The 26370-nt window shown below is 38.3% G+C and overlaps 2 protein-coding genes across 2 annotated transcripts; both read left to right on the top strand.

Annotated features, from left to right (window-relative positions):
- The first annotated feature begins 1545 nt into the window (after nt 1-1545).
- LOC102928676 (olfactory receptor 9I1-like) lies at nt 1546-2496 on the top strand. Its single transcript, XM_015988589.1, has one exon. The coding sequence runs from the start codon at nt 1546-1548 to the stop codon at nt 2494-2496; it is 951 nt and encodes a 316-aa protein (XP_015844075.1).
- An 11969-nt stretch (nt 2497-14465) lies between these two features.
- Or9q2 (olfactory receptor family 9 subfamily Q member 2) lies at nt 14466-15518 on the top strand. The gene has a single exon (XM_006995039.2). The coding sequence runs from the start codon at nt 14466-14468 to the stop codon at nt 15408-15410; it is 945 nt and encodes a 314-aa protein (XP_006995101.1). The 3' UTR covers nt 15411-15518.
- Nucleotides 15519-26370: the final 10852 nt, after the last annotated feature.

Raw genomic sequence — 26370 nt, 5'->3', positions numbered from 1 at the left:
TCATATCTGATTTCAGTTTCTCTTCCATAAATGATGTGTCAATAGTATCTGTCTAGTGATATTATTGACAGTATTGTATAAAATATTTAAGTATCAATGCCTTTGAAGTAAGGAGATATGTATCTTGGTTTCCATGAAGAAACTCTCAGAGATCATTTAGGTATTAGGAACTTTCATGAAGAGACAGAATGCATATGGAAAATAGTCAGTAGCATGCATGGTAGGTGATGATATGACTCAGATCTGTGCCATATGGTGATAAGAAATTGTAGAAAATATGAAATTTGTCATAACTCATTATAAGGTAAATTAAATATCATTATCTTGAAAAACTGATAAAGCATAGGAAAGAACATTAATTTCACTTGATATTTGAAATATTTTCCCAGAATCAACAGAATTCTTTATTGCATAGTACATATGCAATCATAATAGAAAAACACCTCTTACCATTTCCATAACTCACCAACAAGCAAATCATAGAACTAGGGAGCAGGACAAGTACTTGTACAGGAATGGGATGAAAGGCAAGATTTCTTTTAAGAGAAGAAAGACCGAGTTGGAAGGAATTTATTTCATTTAGTGAAAGGACAAAAATAACTCAATTATTGTACCAAAGTTGCCTGAACTTGTCTCTCTAGTGATCTATAATCTGAAAATACATTGTTAATGGGATGCAGAGAAAAATATAGAGAATTTATATGAGTGAAATGTATTGTCTTTCAGAAAAGGAAACAATAGGTCATATCTAAAATTTATAAGAACATTAGCAATAATAAGAAATGACTATATTTAGGTCTTTTTGAACTGGACATTATATTTTTTGCACACATTAAATTACTTAATACCAGCAGGATAGTGGTGGTGTATGCCTTTAATTTCAGCACTTGGGAGGCAGAGAAAGATTATCAGCCCTATGTACAAGTGCCTCTTTCACCTGAGCTGTCTTGCTGGTCCCTGATAGGGCATTTTTTCTAAGCCTGCTTAAATAAACATATAATTAGAAAAAATATATGTGAATATGTGCTGTAAGGACAACATGAAGAAAAAAATATATCATCTTCAAACTTCTGTAAGAATTTCATAAAAAGAAGACATTAGATGGATTTGAGTGTTAAGAAAGGCTAAACTGAGGTTACTGTATGAGGCTAAACTGAGGTCACTGTATGTAAGGTATGAACAGACAGATTCCACCTTTAATAAGCATATGGTAGATGTGTGGTATAATATATAAGGTTGGAATAGATGTTATCTTAACCCCTTTCAAATCTGAAGGTCACTTCTGCCTTCTCTTCACAGAAATTTCCAAATATAAACCAGAATTAATTAATCTGAATCAGAAACAACAACATAAGCCACAGCTCTATCAAATATAGGAACTGCTCTAGAAGAATAAGCCTGGTTCAAAATTTCTGAAACAAGTTTTGGGAAAAAGTTCGTAGTTGCAAACACTACTTCTACCAGAGAGAAAAGGGTTTTGTGCTTTTGTCCCTATTTTTATTTCACTTCATTCTCACCCTCAGATTATTAGTCCACATTGATTCTATGGCTAAGAATAACCTCACCACAATAACTAGGTTTGTTCTCATGGGCTTTAATGACCTTCCCAAGTGGGAGGTCCCCCTTTTTCTGGTGTTTCTCAGTTTCTATCTTGTCACCATCCTGGGGAACTTGGGCATGATCATTCTCATACAGGTTGATGTCCAACTCCACACTCCAATGTATTTCTTCCTGAGCCACCTTTCTGTGTTGGATGCCTGCTACACTTCAGTCATCACCCCTCAGATCCTGGCTACACTGGCCAAAGACAGACTGATGATCTCCTATGGCCAATGTGCTGCCCAGTTCTTCTTCTTCACCATCTGTGCAGCTACAGAATGTTTCCTATTATCTGTGATGGCCTATGACCGCTATGTTGCTATTAGCAATCCACTGCTCTACACTGTGGCCATGAGTCCCAGAAGATGCTGGTGTTTGGTGGCTGGAGCCTATGGTGGTGGGTTGTTTGGGGCCATCTTAAGAACCACATGCACCTTTTCTCTCATCTTCTGTGAAAATAATCAGATCAATTTCTTCTTTTGTGACCTTCCACCTCTGCTGAAGCTGGCCTGCAGTGACACAACAAATGTTGAGATCATCATTGTCTTTTTTGGGAACTTTGTCATTTTGGCCAATGCCTTGGTCATACTTATTTCCTACCTGCTCATCATCAAGGCTGTCATGAGGATGAAGTCGTCAGGTGGAAGAGTCAAGACTTTCTCCACATGTGTCTCCCACCTCACTGCTGTGGCTCTTTTCTTTGGGACCCTCATCTTCATGTACATACGGAGTAGCTCAGGAAAATCCCTGGAGGAAGACAAGGTAGTATCTGTCTTCTACACTGTGGTCATCCCCATGTTGAACCCCCTCATCTATAGTCTGAGGAACAAGGATGTGAAGGCTGCCTTCAGAAAGGCCACTGGTAGATTCCAGGTTTCTCAAATCTTGCATAATTGAGTGAAAGGACCAATCAGTCAATTTTTCCCCACTATGGATGTTTCCTAGGGGGTATGCTATACCTTGAACAAAGGAAGCAAGCAAGTGTTGAAGAGTGTGAAGTACAAAGTGGTGAAATTTGTACTGGAAATTCTGTTGTACTTCCTTCTTATCTCTGTTGGTCACTGCTAGTTTGTTACTTGGCACTGGTAACTGCTGTTATCTTGCTCCATCATTTACAAAATCATATTTTGAGTTAGGTCATTTGACTTGAATTCCAGACTTCCTTTCTCTCTTGTCTTCTTTTTCATCAACATTACAAATTATTTGTATAAAATATCATATCATGGGACTACTTTAAATTGTGAAAAATCATTTTAAATTTCAATTTAGATGTTTCTATACTTGGTCAGGGCAATTAGGCAGTATGATAATATAGCACCAACTCCCTGCCTCATTAGATTGTCTATTCATTCTGGCCAGAATGATAAAATTTCAAATTGCCTTGCTAATCCTTAATTCATTGTATTTCTTGTTTTCTTTGTCATGTTCTGATAAGAGTTTCACGACGAAATAAGCTAACTGACATATTCTGAGGCCTCCACAAGGACTAAGTGTAGTGTAGTTTATTAAAGACACAGTGTATTGCTGTTCCTCCTCACACTTGGTTCTCACTAAGCATCCTATGTCAGGCATAGCACATTCAGTGTAGGCATATATAGATAGTTCAAGCATACCTTATGTGTAGATGAAATTCTAAATGGTCTTATTAAATAAGAAACACAAATGCAGAGTTAAAAGCCCAGAGATTAGAGCAGTAGCCAAGAGCTAAGACCACCTTATCTTACCACTCGCTGCCATCCTTCCCCTGAGAGAGAGATATAAGAACAGATAGCAAGAAGCCTGCCACGGCCATACAGTTTATAAGTAATATAAGCGTCTGAGTGATTATTTTATAAGTGGGCTGTGGGATTGTGGAGGCTTGGAGGGACCAAGAGAGAAACTCTCCAGCTACACTTATGTTCTAGGGCAAAGATTTGCTTAAGGGGGATAGTAAATGTGGGTCCTATACAAAAACTGAGAAACCCCTAGACAGAATATTCATTTCCTTCACTTCTAGGTACAAAGTCTACATCAAGTAGTAGTTGCTTTGGGAATAATTTTTCGTTACTGTGAATGGTCTCATTTGAGTTTCAAGCAAGTGAGAAAGACATTGTTGCAAATAAAATTTTCATTTTGAAATTAAAGAAATATTTCCTTCTTCAGAGTCAGAGTATGCAGAAGAATCTAAATCCTATTTTCCCTCTAGTGAGGCTTTGGGCATATTAATTTCTTAGTCTAAAAGAGGTATAAGAACTCCTAATTAAAGATATATTACAAAATTAAATACAATGATGAATATGAGATCTCCCAGCAAAAATCAGCTGTCAGTATCAACCATTCTGTTTCTTTTCAATTTTCTTAGTTTTTTTATGTCAATCCATGACCCTTGCCACAATTCTGTAATAGCTGACCAGATTGAAAATGTTCATAAACTAAGCTGGTAAAACAAGAATGAAATGAGGAAAAAGAATGAGTCTATGATTCTCAACATAAAACAAAAATAAATTTGTATAAAAACTGACAAACTACTAGATATATTTTCATTGAATGTATTATTTTATAAGCAATATTACTTTGTATTTAATACATTATAATTTTTATAATGAATTCCATTTGTTTCTAATACAATTTTGTATTAAAATCCTGTTTGAAAATGAATAGCTTTTCTAAAGAGATGGCTAATACATAGTTCAGTTTAAACATTATGCAATTAGCTGTAAATTATAAATGAGTTATAATTTTTTTTCTATAGAATGATAAAGACAATATTGGCTCTTTGAGAATAAAACCAGTATATTTTCTCTATTAGAATTTTTGGAGTACAAGGAGCTCACCAGGAAAGGAACAGATGTATAAAGAATAAATTTCCCACTGTGGAGAGAAAAATATCTTCCTTTTTAAATGGGTGCATGCTAATTATATAAAATAATGGGTTTTCCTATGACATTTTCATATATACATATAATTACTTTGATATATTCTCTCTCAAATTCTCTCTTGCTCATCTCCCTTTCTCCTGTTGATTCCCTTTCATATCCCCAAAAGTCTCCCTTCTGCTTTTATATCTGATTTTATTTGAATATTGTTTCCAAAGGGGAATACATGCAGTTGTTGTCTTTTCTGAATCTGGTTACTTCATGTAACATGATGACTGCAAGTTTCACCAATTTTCCTTCAAATGAAAATTTTATGCTTAATGACTAATACTCAAATGTGTATGTACACCATCTCTTCTCTGTCTATTCATCTAGTGATACACACCAACCTACTCTATTGTCTTCAATAAAGGTAATCCCAGGTTCTTTATTTTGATTTCTTTCTCTTCCAAGTGAGGCAGAGGGTTGAGTAAGATCATTACAACAATCAATCTGGGTTCTAAGATTCTTTCTACATATTTGGATTATTTGGGTTTCATTTGAGGAGTCTTTGTAATTGAACCTAACGTCTTTTGCATAACAAATGAGCACTCTAACACTTAAATGCACCCCAAAGACTTGAATTTTAATCCTGCTAACTTTTAAATTATTTCATAAACAACTTGACATTAAGTATAGCAAGTAATTTTTTTTCTTTGAAATCTTGTCAGGCATGGGTTATGATAGATAGCAAGCATTTCAAAAGTGAATAATTAGGTTTGGGAATGGGAATGAAGGGTAGGGAAGCTGAATTTGTAAGACAGGAAGTTTTCATATTTTATATAAATTCTAGGAGGTGAAACAGGATACATTAGGAATCACTGGGAATCTTTGATCTTCTATCATTCTGTGAAGTTCATATATAGATACTCTGATGAAGCTGGGAAACCTCATAAGGAAAGCACCAAATGGCAATTATCTCTGGATACATATCCCCATGAGGATTTGGGGGGTAAAGAGGACAGACCTTAAAGATTTTAAAGAAAAGTAAGTTCAGTTACCAGTCATCTGCATCTAGTGTCTTTGAAATTTGTGATCAGCAAGGGACTTGTGGGTAAAGTACTAGTTAATCAGTGTTCCTAAATAGTCATAGCTTGAATGTCAACTATTCCAATCATTAGTAATCTTTTAATTTTGGGTCCTGAGACTGTTTGACTGAAAATTGGAAAGCTTGAGCTATTTGAGTTACAATATTCCTTTATTTATTTATTTATTTGTTTGTTTGTTTGTTTTTTGGTTTTTTTCAAGACAGGGTTTCTCTGTGTTGTTTTGTTTCCTGTCCTGGATCTCGCTCTGTAGACCAGGCTGGCCTCAAACTCACAGAGATCTGCCTGGCTCTGCCTCCTGAGTGCTGGGACTAAAGGAATGCCCCACTGCTGCCTGACTACTCCTTTTAATTTAATATCTTATGAGAACCTACAAAAATCCTGCAGGTCTAAAATATGTAAAGTGATAACAGGAAAAGCAATGATGAAATGAGAGGTAACTCTGAATCAGGGTGAGTGCTGCCCAAGTTCTTTCTAAGGACATTTAGAGGCAGTAGTTGTTTTAAAGCCTTGAAATGGCATATGACCCACCCAAGAATATTTAGTCATGAGAACTTACATTTAGACATTAAAAACTGAACCTCCTAGTGCCATTACCTGTTTCAGACCATGACTTTCTGCCTCAAAGGCCCAGATATCCATGTATAGTAGTTAAATGAAAAGGCTACTTGGGGGAAGAGACTGTTACTGCTTGTAATCAGTTTGCCCAGGGTCATGTCCTTGTCCCATTGGCTATAGGTAGAAAAGTGACTATCAGTGAGTAAGGTGAGCCTATCTCATCACCAGGGACTACTGTGCTGATACTATATAAAATATGAAACAACTTGGTCAGGGATAGTACGAGTTTTCTGCTATAATCTACTTATTCTGTAACTTAGCAAACCTCCTGTCATTTGAGAGACTGAAAGGAGAAATGTAGACAGAGACATGCATATTCTCCCAAGAATTCCCAAATGATCAGAATTAACCTCCTGAGAAATCTCAGTATGAAAGACACTTTGGAGTATGTGTTCTGGAAGGAGACTTATAGCAGACTTATGCACTCAAATGCAGATATGTTTCTATGATGGGACTATTAAGGGGCCACTTCAGCTTTCTATGCATAAATTCTCTTTATCTCCTTAAAGTAAAGCTAGTAATGTATTTAAGCTATGGTATTGTTGCATGGATTATGTGAGTTAAGACATTTAATTCAATAATCTACATAACAGATGTCTTCCTACCTATGTCTATCTCAGAAGACTGAATTTATTTCACACATGCTCTCTCTCACACACATATGTAAACATATATGTACGTGTGTATGAGTATATGTATATGTATATTTATGTCACCTAAAGTTGTCCTCAGGCATACACACACTAGTCAGTCTTGTTGGGCTTCCATTTCAAAGTTTTATCTCAGGGAAAATATACTCCGGGAAAACTATTTTGTAAGCCTAATTTAATCACTTCTTGGGGTTTCTTTGTTTCTCCTCCTTTATTAGTTCTTGAGAACTTTTAGTTCCTTATGTTTTGATCTCATCCATCCTCACTCCACAGCCTCCACCCTGCACCTACAATCATTGGATCTTTTGCATGGTGACTGATTTCTTTTATTATTTTAAAGTCAATACAATTTTTAAAAATATTTTATGCCTTTCCATTCGTTTGGCTACTTGTTCTTGTGCTTTACCCAACCTTGGTTTCAACAATTCTCGCTCATATAAACCCTCTTCTTTCTCGCTAATTAGACTCCTGGTGCTCCACCTGGGGCCTAGCTGTGGATCTCTGCATCCAGATTCCTCAGTCCTTGGATGAGGTTTCTGGCACGACTATTAGGGTGTTTGGCCATCCCATCACCAGCGTAGGTCAGTTCCAGCTGTCTCTCGACCATTGCCAGCAGTCTATTGTGGGGGTATCTTTGTGGATTTCTGTGGACCTCTCTAGCTCTTTGTTTCTTCCTTTTCTCATGTGGTCTTCATTTACTATGGTCTCCTATTCCTTGTTCTCCCACTCTGTTCTTGGTCCAGCTGCAGTCTCCAGCTCCCACAGGCTCTCTTTTCCTCGACCCTCACCCTTCATTACTCCCACTCATGTCCAGGTTGTTCATGTAGATCTCAGCCATTTCTCTGTCATTGAGCCATCCTCGTGTCTTTCTTGGGGTCCTGTTTTCCAGGTAGCCTCCCTGTTGATGTGAGTAGCAGTCCAGTCATCCTTGTTCCACCTCTAGTATCCTCCTATGAGTGAGTACGTACCATATTTGTCTTTCTGAGTCTGGGTTACCTCACTCAGGAGAATTTTTTCTAGATCCATCCATTTGCCTGCAAACCTCATGATATCATTGTTTTTCTCTGCTGAGTAGTATTCCATTGTGTATATGTGCCACAATTTATTTATCCATTCTTCAGTTGAAGGGCATCTAGGTTGTTTCCAGGTTTTGGCTATTACAAACAATGCTGATATGAACATAGCTGAGCAAGTGCTCTTGTGGTATGATTGAGCATTTCTTGGGTATATGCCCAGGAGTGGTATAGCTGGATCTTGGGGGAGATTGAGTCCCAATTTTCTAAGAAAGTGCCATATTGATTTCCAAAGTGTTTGTACAAGCTTGCATTCCCACCAGCAGTGGAGGAGAGTTCCCCGAGTTCCATATCCTCTCCAGCATAAGGTGTCTTCAGTGTTTTTGATCTTAGCCATTCTGACAGGCATAAGGCGGTATCTCAGAGTTGTTTGGATTTGCATTTCCCTGATGATTAGGGATGTTGAGCAATTCCTTAAATGTCTTTCAGCCATTTGAGTTTCCTCTGTTGAGAATTCTCTGTTTAGTTCTATAGCCCATTTGTCAATTGGACTGTTGGTCTTTTTGATGTCTAATTGCTTGAGTTCCTTATATATTCTGGATATCAGTCCTCTGTCAGATGTGGGGTTGGTGAAGACCTTTTCCCATTCTGTAGGCTGTCACTTTGCCTTGTTGACCGTATCCCTTGCCAAAGGCTGAGGGGCCCTCAACTGGATCAGGCCCTCTGAATAGGTGAGACAGTTGATTGGCTTGATCTGTTTGGGAGGCATCTAGGCAGTGGTACCAGGTCCTGTGCTCATTGCCTGAGTTGGCTGTATGAAACCTGGGGCTTATGCAGGGACGCTTGGCTCAGTCTGGGAGGAGGGGACTGGACCTGCCTGGACTGAGTCTACCAGGTCAATCTCAGTCCTCGGGGGAGGCTTTGTCCTGGAGGAGGTGGAAATGGGGGGATAGGCTGGAGGAAGAGGAGGGCGCAGGAGGGGGGAGAACAAGGGAATCCGTGGCTGATATGTAGAACTGAATGGTATTGTAAAATAAAATAAAAGGGAAAAAAATTATGCCAGGTGATGGAGGTGCATGTCTTTAATCCCAGCACTCAAGAGGCAGAGGTAGGTGAATCTCTGAGTTTGAGGCTAGCCTGGTCTATAGAGTGAACTTCAGAACAGCCAGGGCTGTAAGAGAAACCTCCAAAAAACAAATAAAATTATTTTATGTCTATGGGTGTTAGTTTGCACATGTGTGTATGGACCATATGTATGCTTGGTGCTTGTTGAGGCCGGAAGAGATCATTAGATCTATGGAACTGGAGTTGTAGATGATTGTGGGATACCATATGGGTGCTGGGAATTGTATCTATGTCCTCTGGAGTATCCACCAGTGCTCTTGACTGCTGAGCCACCTCTACAAGAACATGACCCATTCTTACTACAAAAGTACCTGTGTCAGGAGGAACTATGTGCCACAGTGTGCATGTGGAAGTCAGGAAACAACTATATGGAGTGAATTCTTTTTATTCTTTTTTTTCATCCACCTTTATGTGGGTTTTGGAGATTGACTCAGGTTACAAGGCTTGCATGGTAAACACATTTACTCACAGAATTATCACATTGTCTTCAATGTGCCTATTTATGAGGTATGATATGATGTTTTGTATGTAATATATTGTAGAATGATTCAATGTACCTAACCAGATAGGCATAGTTCATTGAACTTATTCAATTCTTCCTGAAAATGGAGCTCCAGTTGCCTGAACAGCTGATTACCCCAATATCTAGGGGTGGTGGGGCAAATGAGTGTACTCAATACTGCTTATGAAATAGTGCTTTAGGGAAACAGCTATGGGATCCTCTTAATGACTCTAGAGACAGTCTTTCATAGAGGGACAGATAGTATCTTACAATTCCCTAGGGAACTATCTGGAAGGATGCTACTTCTACAAATTACATCCCAAGACCTTTCCCAGTAGAAGCATTCGCTTGTATGGCGAAAGTCACACCATGACCTAAAGGAGTCAGATCTAGAGATGAATCATGTGTAATCATAATCATACATGAAATCATAATAAAGACAAAAGATGCTGTGTTTTTATTAAATTAATTACTGCTTTGTCATTTGGCATTTGGATAATTTCTGAGCCATTTTAAATCTATACTGTCTAATGGGTACCCCTCCCCAGGAGTATCAGGCTGTTAATGAAATGGAAGATCTATGCTTAAAAGCTTTGGGGAATTTGTGGGTTAAAGATGGTGTGGTTTCTTTTCTTTTCTTTCTTTCTTTTGTGTGTGTGCGTGCAGTAATAGTCTTTATTTTTCTCTGGCTTGTTCTTTCCTTTCAGCCATTGGATGAAACATAACATTAATCACAATGATATTAGGATTTATGTCAAGAAATAGCATATAATTGTCCTTTAGAATCCATGGAAGGTGGTTTCTTAATTATACAGCTCTATACATGCTGTTATACAGTATGATTTTCTATATAAAGAATAAATATCAAAGAGTTGTCTTTAAGTGTATGGGAATATTAAAACCATGTTCCTGAAACATCTGTCTCAGACACCCGAGAACATGCAGGAGCATCCTGTCAGTTACTCTCCAGCTTTTCTACATACTATAGTCACTAGGGGAGTAAAAACAAAATATTCTGGTTTCTGGCATCTACACTCAGACATTATGACTTAATTATTACACACTAAATTATAGATCTTTGGATTTTTATCAATTCCCAGGGGGATTCTTAAGGACAGTGTAGTTTAAGCAGATTCTATAATCTCCTTGTATTGTCCATTTTCAGGATAGGCTCAGTCAAACCAGTAAACCCCGTTTCAGGTCATTGTTATGATGTTTTCTATCTTTAGATTTCAAAACTCATTTATAAGACAGAGGGACATTTTAAAAATGCCTTATTGAGGTTCTCTCATGAGGAAGGATGGCACTTTAAGTTTGTGGCACCACACACAGAAGGTCAAGAAGGGCTAGACTCCTAGAGCAATCTTCAAGAATTGTCTTCAGATATATTTTTGGAGATTATTTGTATCAGAATGCCTTGAGGTAATCATGAACAATATAGATATCTACTTCCCATGATGGATACCTTGGTGGTATTGTGTTCCCCAAAATACTGTGCACCCTAATAAATTTATCTGGGGTCACAGAACAGACAGCCACTAGATACAGAGGCTAGAAAATGGTGGCACTCACGCCTTTAATCCTAGCATTCCAGAGACAAAAGTCCCTCTGCATCTCTGTGAGTTCAAGGCCACATTGGAAATGGCCAGGCATGGGTGGCACATGCCTTTAATCCCAGAAAGCAAGCCTTTAATCCCAGGGAGTAGTGGTAGAAAGCAGAAAGGTATATAAGGCGTGAGGACCAGAAACTAGAAGCATTTGGCCTGGTTAAGCATTTCGCTGGTTAAGCATTTGGCTGGTTAAGCTTTTAGGTTTTGAGCAGCACAGTTCAGCTGAGACCCATTCTGGATGAGGACTCAGAAACCTCCAGTCTGAGGAAACAAGACCAGCTGAGAAGTTGGCCAGGTGAGGTTAGCTGTGGCTTGTTCTGTCTCTCTGATCTTCCAGTGTTCACTCCAATAACTGGCCTCAGGTTTGATTTTATTAATAAGGACTTTTAAGATTCATGCTAAAGATACCGAGTCAGAATCCCTGGAGGTGGCTCTATTATTATTCACCTTTCAGACAGTACCTTGAGAATTTCTCATATAGTTTGAATTTTCAGAACCAGAGATGTGTTGAAGGTTATAATTATCCTGGGGAATTTTCTAAGTTTGTTGGTAGAAATTAGTTAGTTCACTGCCTAATCACTCTTGAACTCCATAATATTTTTTTTTGTGAATTCTCATTCGCTTCACTTTCTGCTTTTGCCAACTGAAAATATATTAATTTAACAAATTAATCAGCTTCAAACGATGTGGTGCCTTCATTCTCTCTTCTCTGTCTCTCTTGAACCAGTGTCTTGTTGTAATTTGTGCATCCATTTGTAGCCTTGAATTTCCAAGTCTTCCTGCCTCTGCTTCCTGAGATCTGAAATTACAGGTTCCATACCACAATACCCTGACTTTTTATATATGTATATCATATGCTTTGATCATATTCAGTAAGCAGTGAACTTTCACAGTCACATATTCCAGTATGTCTTGGCCATGGCAATTAAGAGCTCATTATTAAGAAATAGCATCATTTAGTGATCAAGTCATAGTTGGTTAGAGTGGCATCAAAGTGAGGTATAGGAGACTTTCCAAAATTGCATTCCTTTTGGTGCAAAGTCTGTGAACTAGCTCTATTACACTGTATGAGAGTTGGCTAGACATGTCATGGGGATTTGAGAGTTTGAAATTAGAGAGCAACTTTCAAAGATATTAGATACCTTGTTAGGAAGTCACACAATTGCCTTCCCTGGAGAGTCACCTCAAGAGCTAATTAGACTGTAACACTTTGGCAGTGACTATATCAAACTTCTTATATTCAGAATGTTTGGGATCGGAAACTTGGGGATACTTACTGGTTCTTTAAGCCCTACTATTGTGGCAGGAGTCTGAAGCAATCTTAGGAAACCAGGGTCAGGGATATATTGGTTTGCTAATGTTGAGAAGGAAGAGTGGTTCCTTGCAGTGATATTAAGACATAAAAGAACTGGGTGTGACCTATCTCAACCATAGTGCTATAGTTATGAGAAAGAGCTGCATTTTTAGCAAAGCGGAATAAAGTCAAGGGAATTAAAGATAGAAAGGAAGTATGACTTACTCACAGCTCTGCATGGTGAACTGGATGCAGAAATCACCTGGAATGTCAGGCCATAGATAGCAATACCACACCAAGAAAAAAGGCACAGAAGAATTCAGGTAAAGACAACTCACAGTTTGTGTGTCTAAGTTTTTTTTTCTTTGTTGTCAGCCCTGATGGATCAATTCATCACTGACTTGGCTTTAGTAGCATTTGCTATTCTAATCACCAAAGTCATTTTTTTACAGCCTGTTGAGGAACTTTTTCAAGAACTACAAAATCCATTCAGTCAGACTTCCTCATTAGTTCATCAATACTAGATTGCAGAATAGTTTCTGCTTTATTCTCCTTTCATATATATGTGCTGTTTATTATTAAACTGTGTTTTACTAGAGGCTTTGAGAATAATAAATCAATCATCATGGGTCTTTGATAGATACCTGTAGGAGCTTATGTTTTCTCTCTTGGTTGCAAGGCTAACGCCAGTGTGCTTATGTATTTATATATCTATATAGAATCTTAATTATACGGACAACTTAAAATAGGACAGCAGCTGTTTTTAAAGAATTCATACAGTTAAACTGAAAACAAATATTTCTATAAACAGAGTCCATTGCTGATTAATAATGCATATATTTTGACTTATGCTGTTTCCTTTACAGAATATATAATGCTCATTTTGACAGAACTAGTGAAAGAAATTCTCTGGTTGCTCAACATGATTTCATTAATGAATATACCACATGTAGAAAGAATGCTTTTCAATGAATTAAAAGTTACTAGATACCCTTAAGAAGAAACAATAAGGTGTAAATTCTAATCCCTTTGGTGATCAAATAGAATATAAAATATTATCAAATGATAAGTTCTCATATGTTATTTATGCAAAAATGTTAGGCACTCATAAGTTCTGGGGATTAGGCACAAAGTTAGACACAAGCCTATTCTTAGGAGTATCTCCTTGTGTTACTTGTTTTGGTAGATAAATATTAAATTACCTGTTTTGTAATTCATCTACCTGATTATAATTGAACCAAGAAGATTTCTAGGTATACTGATGAGAGCAGAACTTCTCTAAGGCTTTTTAGTGGTGCATGCTACAGTAATGTAGATTCACTGATCCTTAAAACTCTTGGGATGATATGGTCTAGGAACTCTAATGCCTCTATTATGAAATTCATGGCCTCTTGTCTCTACCATCCATGACAGATCCACAAACTTTCAAATATAGAAGTTTTATTTTTATTATTCTTTAGCTGTATTGTTCTTCTTTGGAAGAATTATATGTATTCACGATTTTTCTAAAAGAAATTATATTTCAAGGATCACATTTCTGAGTGTTTCACATTATGCTTTCACTTGAAAGACAAATTTAATTTGACATGAAATTTCATTAAGAAGAAAATCTATCATGTAGTGACAGTGGTTATTGAAAATTAAATGAGAGGAAGCTAACAGAAGATGCTCATTTAAATTTTTTAACAAGCAACTGTATGCCTATGTAGTGATTTTAGCTTTTCAGTATCATTCTGCATCTGTTTTAATCAGCATATCACCTCACAAACACATGGGTATATTAGCCTCTTTTGACAGGAAAGGAATTGAGGTTCAGAAAGATTAAGTGCTCCATATAATATAACATAGCCAATGGGAGAGCAATTGTAAATACAAGATCTAGGTTGTCGGTCCAAGAATCACTTTCTCCGCATTCCTACTATAATAGAAAGATACATCATGTTTTATATTAGAGTGAGCTCTGCATTTCTCTATGTCTTCCTTAGTCTGCAATCTTTGTGGTAGTCAAAAGCTACATATCAGAGATTCAATTTAAGCTCTACTACTTGTAATAACTTATTCTTCCCTTCTGAGTTGGATCTTGTCTTAGCCCTCACAGGTAAACCTCTAGATGGATGGCTGGGAGGAATTATACCTTCGTGACTGAGTTCTTTCTGACTGCATTCACTGAACATCCTGAGTGGGGGCTCCCTCTCTTCCTTTTGTTTTTGAGTTTCTACCTCTCTACTCTGTTGGGGAATACAGGAATGATCATCCTGATCCAGAAGAATCGTCGACTTCAAACCCCAATGTATTTTTTCCTCAGCCACCTTTCCTTTGTGGACATCTGCTACTCCTCTGTTATCATCCCTCAGATGCTGACTGTACTATGGGAACATGGCACAACCATCTCTCAAGTTCGTTGTGCAGCTCAGTTCTTCCTTTTTACTTTCTTTGCTTCCATTGACTGCTACCTCTTGGCAATTATGGCCTATGACCGCTATGTGGCTGTGTGCCAACCATTGCTTTATGTCACCATCATGACAGAGAAGGCCCGTGTAGGCTTGGTCACTGGGGCATATGTGGCTGGTTTTTCTAGTGGCTTTGTACGGACTGTCACAGCCTTTACTCTCTCCTTTTGTGGAAGCAATGAGATTAACTTCATTTTTTGTGACCTCCCTCCTCTATTAAAACTTGTGTGTGGGGACAGTTATATCCAGGAAGTAGTGATTATTGTCTTTGCCATTTTTGTCATGCCTGCTTGCATTGTGGTTATCTCTGTGTCCTATCTGTTCATCATTGTGGCCATCATGCAGATACGCTCTGCTGGAGGTAGGGCCAAGACTTTCTCCACCTGCACATCCCACCTCACTGCTGTAGCTCTCTTCTTTGGTACCCTTATCTTCATGTACCTGAGAGATAATGCAGACCAGTCCTCAGAGGGGGATCGAGTTGTTTCTGTGTTTTACACAGTGGTGACTCCATTACTGAATCCAGTCATCTATAGCCTGAGGAATAAGGAGGTAAAAGAGGCCATTATAAAATCTCTGAGAAGATCAAAGATTTCTGGAAGGCCCTAATTAATTTCTTGAAGGCCTTTATCAAGTAACAACTTTCCTTTGTTTCTATATTTGTTTTTTTTTTTTCCTCAAACATATCTTAATTTGGAAGGCTCCTCTAGACTCAAAGCTGGACGCATACATCCCACCTCTACTTTCTGACTTATTCAATGTACTACTTACTTGCTGTCATCTCAAAGATGAGATGTTTTATTAGTCTGATATTGACCTGTAGTCACAATTAGAAAGTAGATAGCATGAGAACAGAACATTTTTTTCAATCCCAGTGCTTAACACACAAATCATCTACAAATAAAAACCATTCAGTACATATTTATTGAGTGGACAAATTATTCCCAGATTTCAGTGTTGATCTTTGCTTTCCAACTTCTTCAGTCCTTAGTTTCCTAAGACCTAAGTGGGTTAACTACTTTCATATAGTCATGTTTTTGAGGTTCCAATCTATGAGTAGGCAAGTGATGGGAGCCATATGGCCTAGTTTCAGGCCAGTTTATGAGTGCTTGTTCAATGTGTCTCCAGATGAGGCAAAGTCCACAGGGACAGTCTCTCTCAGAAAGGACCAGTGGATTTTGGGGTAGCACAGGATACTGCTGGGACTGTGCTGCCTGAATTCGCTCATCTTTCTCATAATATTGATGATTCTCTTGGTGGATTTTGTGATATTACATCAATCACACATAGAACAGATGTGTTCATTCCTGGAAATCACATTTTTTTTTTCTCAAATATTTTCCCCTAAAATTCTTTGCGAGCTGATGCTTCTCAGGTTTCTTATCTGGAGATGTCAGCTGTCACTCCAGACCCTGGGAGCTGTTCTGATTCAGTGCTGACAGGATTGGAGGCAATTCACCCCTATTTCTCTAAATATGCTTTGTTAAGTTTTGAATGATATTGTTGTTCTTGAAAATGTGTGCCTATGTTTATCATCTTTAATTTTGTAAAGACAGTATGAACCTGGCTTAATATTTGGTCAAGCTATCAAAATAATTAGTGTTGTTTTTGGTTTAAAATATGTTTTGATGTAAAAGTTGGGAAAATATATTTGGCATATTTATTTTTGCCAGATGTTAACATTAGGAAAAACATGTTTGTTCCTATAGAAAAACATGCTTGTTTTGAAGTATAAATAAAGATGGCTGTAGCTATTCAGGGCCAGCCAATTTTGTGAAATTCATCCGGTGGTCAGATACTCCTTCATTTCTTTGGCTTGCTAAGGACTTTCACAGTAAGGACATATAACAAGTATTTTAGGAAAGTGTTTGGTGGATGTGCTTCAGAAAGAATAAGGGGGGAAATTTTGCTTATTACAGACATTAGAATCCATGCACCAGCTTTGGTTCCTGTTTTTCCATAAATCACTTAAACACCGTGGATTTAGGAAGAGTCACCTCAGAGGGTGCATCCTTGAGGTTATTTTTCTTCAAATGTCAACTGCTATGCAAACATTCCCTGACTACAACATCTTCTATAGTGGGTGTATTGAGTACTTACCTGGGCCAGGTGTGATTGTGTGTTTGTGTGTGTGTGTGTGTGTGTGTGTGTGTGTGTGTGTGTGTGTGTGTGTGTGTGATTGAGCCAAGAAACAATTTGGGACTCAAGAAGAATGGGAAACTTCTTAGTAAGTTGTATCACTATTAATATGTTATTGTAGTAATTATCTAGGTTTTACATCTCAATCAATACTGATGGGTAGAAAGATCAATGTGTCTCTTTATTTTGGAATTATTTTGGACAGTTTCTCCCAGGCCCAGATTCACTTCTGATGAGGATACTTTTTCCAAAAGCAGAAAACTCAACAATTATTTAAGTTAATTCTTGAACTCATGTAATCTATATCACACGTAGGGGTACTATGCTGAAAGCTTTACATGAGTCATTTATTTTACGCTTCTAAAAAGTCATGATCAAAAGCATTTTTATTGATCTTACTTAGCAAAGAAAAAGGAGCCCCCAAAGCAAAGAAGGAACTGAGGCCCAGAATGTTGAGGTGACTTGTAGAAGGTAAGTAGCAAGAAAATGGCAGAGGATGCAGGTTCTTGGACCTTCATGCGTGCTACATTTTTCACCAATGCCTCTCAACTTTGTAGTATTCTTTAGTTTTATCTGGATTCTAATTGTTCTACTTATCTGTGTTGCTTTTAACAAATCTCAGTCATTTGATTTGACCCATAAAGACTCAGGAGCCAGATGCTGGGAGGAAATCCTGCTGGCTCAGAGAGGCAAAGAAAGCACCCAGCTGACCTTCCTCATCCACCGACATCCGAACAGCCCCCTTGTCCTATGCCATTTCAAACAAGCCTCTTCAAACTAAATTGATCCCTCCCTTAAACTTCCTGTGCAACTCTCTATCTGTCCTTTTGACTCCTCTTTACTCTTTCTCTATTTTTTTTTATTAATCATCCTATGTTCACTTTCTGTCAACTGGTTGCTTGCTCCACCTCTTGACCTATGGTTGACTTTATTTAATCCTGCTTACAATATTCAAGCAGAAAGCTCTTACATTAAAGGTGTATACTAGGGCTGAGCCACACCACAAAGAGAAACAAGTTTTTCCAGTAAATAACACAATCTTGGCATTCAGAGTGTGTTCATATATCTTACAACATTTCCTCTCTTATGTTTAAATAAAAAGGAAAGGTTTTAACTCTAACACAATAAAACTATTTACAAAAATGAAACTATTTCTGCCAAGATTTCCACAAAGTCCAGCTTGGCTGTATTTGGCAGTCTTTGGATTAAGTATTTTGAATTCAAAATCTGTAAAATGTTAATGTCATTCTCACATGAACTCAGCAATTTGAATGTCCTGAGCAGTTTGTAGCATGACACTGATCTTTGTTTGGTGTTTGTCAGCTTAGTGGCAATCCTGGTTAGGTAGAACACAGCAGTCAACCGAAAGCTGTCCTTTTTTGTGCAAAAACTGGCAGCAGTTTAGACCAGTGGTTAGCATTACCACAATCCAAGTAGATTCATCATTGCAGGGCTCCATCATCTTCTTGGAGATGTCAAAGGTTAGTGTTAGGAATGGTCATGTATACTGTAGAAAACTTAAACATTTTAAATTCCATATGCAGCAGATCTCTGACAGCTTTGAGGGCCACAACTTAGTAAGTACATCTGAGGCACACAAACTTATTTCCTAGTTACCTACTTCAGACTCAAAACTTAGAACACATACAGGAAGCTAGATGGAGCCTATTTTTGAAATTAGTCAGTACTCTGAATGACTACTAGTATGACAGAAAGTATATATATATATAAACATATGTATATATGTCTATATACATATATGTATATATAATCTTATAGATTTTGAGATATTTATACCTTAAGAAAAGTGTTAGAGAGTCAAATGTAAACCAAAAGATTATGAGATTAGTGGCAATAGAATAGTCCCTTATTTTTCATTTTCTTCTGTCCCATACCAGGTGGCTCTTCTGATATGAGACAAAGATTTCAGGTTTTTCTTTAACAATCATACATGGGTTTAGAAAAGAAGAGAGACATGCTCCAACTACAAAGATAGTTTGAATTTTTGATTGAAGTGAGACCACATAAAGCCCATTTGTCACTAATGTCTGCAGAGGACAGCAGAGACAAGATTTGGGAATCTGCCAAGTGCAGGTCATTCACATAATTCGAAGAAGGAAGGCAGAGCCACCCAGGTTATCCTGACCTGGGCCATATTGTCCAGTGTGAAGGGGAAGCTGCTTCTGCAAGATGGTGGCATGGTTGCTGGTGCTAGTCTGGGGCTTTGAACCAGAATTCAGGCAGATCCTCTGGAGGTGGGCAATACCACTTGGGCAATTTATTTTTTTTCCTTGGGACATTTTCTCTTGATGATCCGTTCTTTTTCTGCAGATGTTTCATTTGACCAGTGGTCTCTGGATTCCTTAATTGGATGCTGCTATACTCTTGGAAAGATAAAAGCAAGACCATTCTCCAGCGCTAATTCTGGGGCTTCCTTTTTTGGCAGGTTTTATCTTTCTTGGGCAAAATGTTTTTTTGTTTTTTGGCAATAGAAAAAGTATTATATTGTAATTTTAAAAATTCTTTTGAAAATTTGAAACTAAATATGCTTTAGTATGTGTAGGTAAATGTACCTGTAGTCTCCTTCCATCTGTATATAAATTTAAGGTTTAAGTGTATTTATTTTTAGATCATAAAGGATCATCAGTTTAAATTTTAACCTGCCTTTTGTAAGCAGCTTTTGAATTTCATTCATTGTAATTCTTATATCCCTAGTATCAGATTTCTTCCTTATCCCTCTATAAAGATATCTCTCTCATTGCTCTCCCACTCTGTCCCTCCTCCAGCTCAACCATCCTGTTCCCTCATGTTCTTATCCCCCTTCCCCTACCCTCTATTGCCCCTGTCACTCCCAGTATATTCATGGGCATCTCCTCTATTTCCCTTTTGCAAGGTGGTCCATACATCCCTCTTAGGGTCCTCCTTATTTCCTTGCTTCTCTGGAACTGTGGATTGTAGTCTGATTATCCTTTGTTTTACATCTCATATCCACTTATGAATGAATACTTACCGTGTTTGTCTTTTTGCGTCTGGGTTACCTCACTCAGGATAAGCATGTGGAACAATGGGAACACTCACTACTCCACTGTTGGTGGGAGTGGAAACTTGTACAGCCACTTTGGAAATCAGTGTGGCAGTTTCTCAGAAAATTGGAAATCAATCTACCTCAAGACACAATGATGCCCATCTTGGGCATATACTCAAGGAATGCTCAAGTATACCACAAGGACACTTGCTCAACTATGTTCATAGCAGCATTATTCACAATAGCCAGAACCTGGAAACAACCTAGATGCTCCTCAACTGAAAAATGGATAAAGAAAATGTAGTATATACACACAATGGAGTATTACTCAGCTGGAAAAAAAATGACATCATGAAATTTGCATCCTTTTTTAAAACTTTTTTAAAAATTTTCTTTTTAATTTTTTTTATTCATTTTACATATCAAGCATAGATCCCCCTCTCATCCCTCCTCCTGCTCCCCACCCCCACCTTCCCCCTTGACTCACCCTTCATCCCCTTCTCCAACAGGGGAAGTTCTCCCATATTACCATACGCCTGGTAATATTCAGTTGAGGCAGGACCAAGCCCCTCCACTTCACCAGGGGTGAGCAAGGTATCCAACCATAGGTGATAGGATCCAGAAAGCCAGCTCAAACACCAGGGATAGATCTTGATCACATTGCCAGGGTCCCCTCAGACAGACCCAGCTACACAACTGTCTCCTGTATGCAGAGGGTCTAGTCTGGTCCCATGCAGGTCTCACAGCTGTTGGTCTAAAGTTTGTGAGTTCCTTTGACCTTGGTTTGGTTGTCTCTGTAGATTTCCCCATTGTGATTGTGACTTCCCTTGCTCATATAATCTTTCTTCCCTCTCTTCAACTGGACTCTCAGATCTTGGCCTCCTGCATGGTTGATGATCTCTGCATCTGCCTCCACCACTTACTGGATGAAGGCTCTATGATGACAGTTAGGGCATTCATAAATCTGATTACCAGGGTAGGCCAGTTCAGGCACCCTCACCACTATTAGTAGTAGTCTATTTTGGTGTTGTTCTTGTAGATACCTAGGAATTTCCCTAATATCAGGTTTCTTCCTTATCCCTCTATCAAGATATTGCTCTCATTGCTCTTCCACTCTGTCCCTCCCCCAGCTCAACCATTCTTTTCCCTCATGTTCTTATCCCCCTTTCCCTACCCTCTATCACTCCCCCTCATTCCCTGTTCAATCATGGGAATCTCCTCTATTTCCCCTTCGCAAGGTGATCCATATATCTCTCTTAGGGTCCACCTTATTTCCTAGCTTCTCTGGAACTGTGGTTTGTAGTCTGATTATCCTTTGTTTTACATCTTATATCTACTTATGAGTGAGTACATATCATGTTTGTCTTTCTGTATCTGGGTTACCTCACTCGGGATGATATTTTCTAGTTGCACCCATTTGCCTATGAATTTCATAATGTCATTGTTTTTTTACAGCTGAGTAGTACTGCTTTGTGTATACATACCACATTTTCTTTATCCATTCTTGAATTGAAGAGCATCTAGGTTGCTTCCAGGTCCTGGCTATTATGAATAATGCTGTTATGAACATAGTTGGGCCAGTATCCTTCTGATATGATTGAGCATCCCCTCAGTATTTGTCCAAGAGTGGTATCATTGGGTATGAGAACTGCTGTATTGATTTCCAAAGTGGCCCCATCAACAGTGGAGGCGATACTCCATATCCTCTCCAACATAAGCTGTCATCAGTGTTTTTGTTCTTAGCTATTCTGAGAGGTGTAAAATGGTATCTCAGAGTTGTTTTGCAAATCTAATATTTCTATAGGATTCCATTTAAGGTCTTCATAACATTAGGGATTTCTATCATTCCTTTTTTTATTTTTTTTTTATTTTACAATACCATTCAGTTTAACATAATAGCCACAGATTCCCCTGTTCTCCCCCTCTCGCCCCCCTCTCCCTTCCCCCAGCCCACCCCCCATTCCCACCTCCTCCAGATCAAGGTCTCCCCTGAGGACCGGGGTCGACCTGGCAGACTCAGTCCAGGCAGGTCCAGTCCCCCCCTCCCAGACCGAGCCAAGCGTCCCTGCATAAGTCCCAGGATTCAAACAGCCAACTCATGCAACGAGCCCAGGACCTGGCACCATCGCACAGCTGCCTCCCAAACAGATCAAGCCAAATGACTGTCTCACCCATTCAGGGGGCCTGATCCAGTTGGGGGCCCCTCAGCCTTTGGTTCATAGATCCTGTGCTTCCATTCATTTGGTTATTTGTCCCTGTGCTTTATCCAACCTTGGCTTCAACAATTCTCCCTCATATAAACCCTCTTCTTTCTCACTAATTAGACTCCCAGTGCTCCACCAGGGGCCCAGCCGTGGATGTCTGCATCCAGATTCCTCAGTCCTTGGATGGGGTTTATGGCACAACTATCAGGGTGTCTGGCCATCCCATCACCAGAGTAGGTCAGTTCCTGCCGTCTCTCTCGACCATTGCCGGCAGTCTTTTGCGGGGGTATCTTTGTGGATCTCCATGGGCCTCCCTAGCTCTCTGCTTCCTCCCCTTCTCATGTGGTTTTCATTTACCATGGTCTCCTATTCCTTGTTCTCCCTCTCTTTTCTTGATCCAGCTAGGATCTCCCACTCTCTTTCCCTCGACCGTCGCCCTTCATTGTTCCCACTCATGACCAGGCTGTTCATGTAGATCTCATCCATTTCTCCGTGTCTTTTTTGGGGTCCCGTTTTCCAGGTAGCCACACTGGTGATGTGAGTAGCAGTCCAGTCATCCTTGTTCCACATCTAGCATCTTCCTATGAGTGAGTACATACCATATTTGTCTTTCTGAGTCTGGGTTACCTCACTCAGGATCATCTGCTGATAGTTTTTGTATGATAACCGGTTAAAATACGGTTCATTTTCTTATAACCTTGTCTAAATTCCTCTTTCTGTGTCTTAGGATTTTTCTTATTTTCATTGATAAGTCTTTTTAAGGCTTGTATCTATCAATCCAGCTTTCATATCTGGTACATTATCAAATCACTTTTCATATTTGGCACAATAACCACTATGGCTACTAAGGATGAAATATAGATCACCAGAAAGATTCAGTAATTATAATTGCTATTATCAATCTCAGTTGAGTCATTTATCTTTTCATATTCTGCTTCTGTTTTCAAGCCATCTAAAGTAGCACTCACTATACAGGGTCCTAATGCCCTGTATTTCAATATTTTCCATGTTTAACACAGAAAAGACATTTCCTTTTAATATTACTTAACTGTTGCCTTAAGTACTTCTCAGGTGTCTTACTAAATCTGATAGCTTCTCAATGTGTCCATGGCTGGTACGATTTCTCTGTCCATGTGGTCATGTCATGCATTGGAGCACCAAATGTTTTTAACAAAATCTCAATCACTTGATTTGAAACTCAGATGTTGGGGTGAAAGCCCGCTAGCTCAGAAAGGTAAAGAAAGCACCCAGCTGAACATCCTCCTCCACTGACATTTCAGAAGCCTCCTTGTCCTATGCTATTTCAAACAAGCCCCTTCAAACTAAAATGTGCCTCACTTCTACTTCACGTGCAACTCTCTATCTGTCCTCTTGACTCCCTTTTGTCCTCTGTTTATTTCATAATCATCCCATGTTCACTTTCTGTTCATAGATTGCTTGCTCCACCTCTTGACCTATGGTCAAATTTATTTAATCCTGTTCATAATATTCAAGCAGAAAGCTCATGGATTAAATGTGTATGCCAAGGCTATAACACACTACAACTAGAATCATATTTTTTCCAGTAAAAAGTGCAATCTTAGGGTTCACAATGTGATCACACATATATCTTCGACATCTCAGTTCTTGGTAGAGGTTGATTGAGGTACTTTAAGGTACCTCATAAATATGACATAATTATGGAATATTACCATATTCCATGGATGCAACATACTGTATTTGTTCCTTTATCTGTTTGTGAATATTGGGGTTGTTTCAACTTTGGGGGCTACAATAAATAAAACTGTAATGAACATATGTGGGGAGTCCTGAATAGATATATATTTTATGTTCTACAAGGCAACACCTAGGTTAAAATGGCTGGATTGTAAAGTGGGTATACACTTAATATTTTAGGAAGTTGCTGAGTTGTTTATCAAACTAATTGTATCATTTAAAAATCTACTCATCAATGTTAACAATTCATTAGGATTCCATGTACTCCCAATTTTCACCAACACTTGGCATGGCTAGATTTTGCTTTTTAAACTATAATGACAACACACAAAGTGATATCTTTCTCTTACTTAATCTTTAAGTGTGTGCATGTGTAGCTAGAGTTTTCCTGCTTTGCCCACAGTCAGGACAAATCCTTGTCACCCGCCAGTCCCACAGCCGCTCAGACCCAACCAAGTAAACACAGAGACTTATATTGCTTACAAACTGTATGGCCGTGGCAGGCTTCTTGCTAACTGTTCTTTTATCTTAAATTAACCATTTCCATAAATCTATACCTTGCCACGTGGCTGGTGGCTTACCGGCGTCTTCACATGCTGCTGGTCATGGCGGCGGCTGCAGTGTCTCTCCGCCTCAGCCTTCTGCTTCCCATAATTCTCCTCTTTTCTTGTCCCACCTACTTCCTGCCTGGCCACTGGCCAATCAGTGTTTTATTTATTGACCAATCAGAGCAATTTCACATACAGACTGTCCCACAGCATGCATGTTGCATGGTTGTTGACTATAAGCAAAATGTTGTTCAATGGGTAACTAGAATTGTTTGAAATTGTGTATTTGAAACACACATATCAATTCTTTAATCTTCTGTGTCTGTCTTGTCACCTAGCAGTTATTCTATTCTGTGCTTGAATGAGTTTGATTATTTTAGATATTCATGTAAGTGCAATATTTATCTTTCTGTGACTGACTTATTTTATTTTCCATAATATTTTCATTTTATTCGTGTTATACATGATAGGATTCCTTCTTTTTTAAAATTTAGGCTGACTAGTACATCAGAAACCATATTTTCTTTATCACTTTATCTACTTATGGGCATTTGCATAGTTTCATATTCTAATACCTGCTCCTGTCTCAAAAGTCATAGACTATCATTGAAGAAGAGGTTTGTAAAGAATGTAACAGATAGAGCATGAGGAATAAGGCTATGGGCTGCTGTCTTCTGGACTTGACATGACTGTTTCACACACATGAACTCACAGCAGATGTGGGTACCTCTACAAGATCTGCAGAATGTCAAGTTGGTTAAGATTTCCATCATGAAAGGAGGACTCCTAAGGCCCCATTCCCAGATGAGGATATATTTTCAGTTAAAGGTTGCTGGGAGCTGTAGAGTCACCTTTCTTTGGGAAGCTCCCACTGCTGTGTTATACATGTCATATTAGATCTCCAAACAACACTCATGTTCATATGGGCATCACTAATGTATTCAGTAAAGTATTAAAAAGTGCCTAAAGTTTGGATGGAGGTGTGTTGGAAAGTTTGAAGGTGTGGGAGAGTTTGAAGAAGTTAATTGAGGGTAGAGGATACATTGTATGCATGTATGAATTTTTCAAAGAATAAGATAAATAGAGAGGCACAAGCAAGTGGAAGGAGGATATGAGGAAAGAAGTGTGAGATGTTTACATCTTCTCTATAACCTATTCTGGAGTAGTTTTTACTTGGTTTAGATGTGGAAATTGAAGAACTCTTTGGCAGACAGTAGCAATGCTAGCAGATCAAAAGTTTCAATTCCTTAAAAAGTTCTTTTATTCTTTGAAAGTTTTGTACATTTATACAATGCATTTTAGTCATATCCTTCTACTGCTACATCCTACTAACTTGCATCTCTCTCCCAGCTTCATGTCTTTTTATTTATTTATTTTACTGTTAATGACTCACTGAATCGAATTCTTGGTGTTCATATGCCATATGTGTATAGCCATCCACTGGAGAATGAGCAACTTACATTTATGCTTATGATTTGTCTCATATATTTTGCCATAAGAGCCAAGAATAGAACATTTGTCTTACTTTATGTTTATTCTCATTAGGGTACTCAAATTTTTTGTTTAGTGAAATAATATAAAAAATGTTGCTGGCATTTTACACATTTAGTTTTATTTGTCATTCCTGTCCATGGTGAAATTGTTCTGCAATTTTTTTGTATGGGACTTCTATTACATTTAATTATAGTTAGATGGCAGAGGGTGGTTTTGATGTGTTTACAAAGCATAGATTGGCTTTCCTCAGTATGGCTAGCACAATAGACTAAAAACAGGATAAAGTACATATTTCATACACTCTATTTACACTTCCTTGATTAATGACTTTAGTAATAAACCAAATGTTGCCTTTGTTTATTGAGCTTAAAAAATCATGTAAAATTATATTTACCTTTCCTGTTTGGTTTGCTAATATAATGATACTGTGGGATATTCATTCT

The sequence above is a fragment of the Peromyscus maniculatus genome, chromosome 1, assembly GCF_049852395.1.
Source record: "Peromyscus maniculatus bairdii isolate BWxNUB_F1_BW_parent chromosome 1, HU_Pman_BW_mat_3.1, whole genome shotgun sequence".
NCBI classification, from domain to species: domain Eukaryota; kingdom Metazoa; phylum Chordata; class Mammalia; order Rodentia; family Cricetidae; genus Peromyscus; species Peromyscus maniculatus.
This window is presented reverse-complemented; position numbering and strand designations above follow the sequence as displayed.

What these genes read in the sequence shown, in the direction of transcription:
- LOC102928676 (XM_015988589.1), top strand. Translation starts at nt 1,546, where the DNA reads ATGGCTAAGAATAACCTCACCACAATAACTAGGTTTGTTCTCATGGGC.
- Or9q2 (XM_006995039.2), top strand. Translation starts at nt 14,466, where the DNA reads ATGGCTGGGAGGAATTATACCTTCGTGACTGAGTTCTTTCTGACTGCA.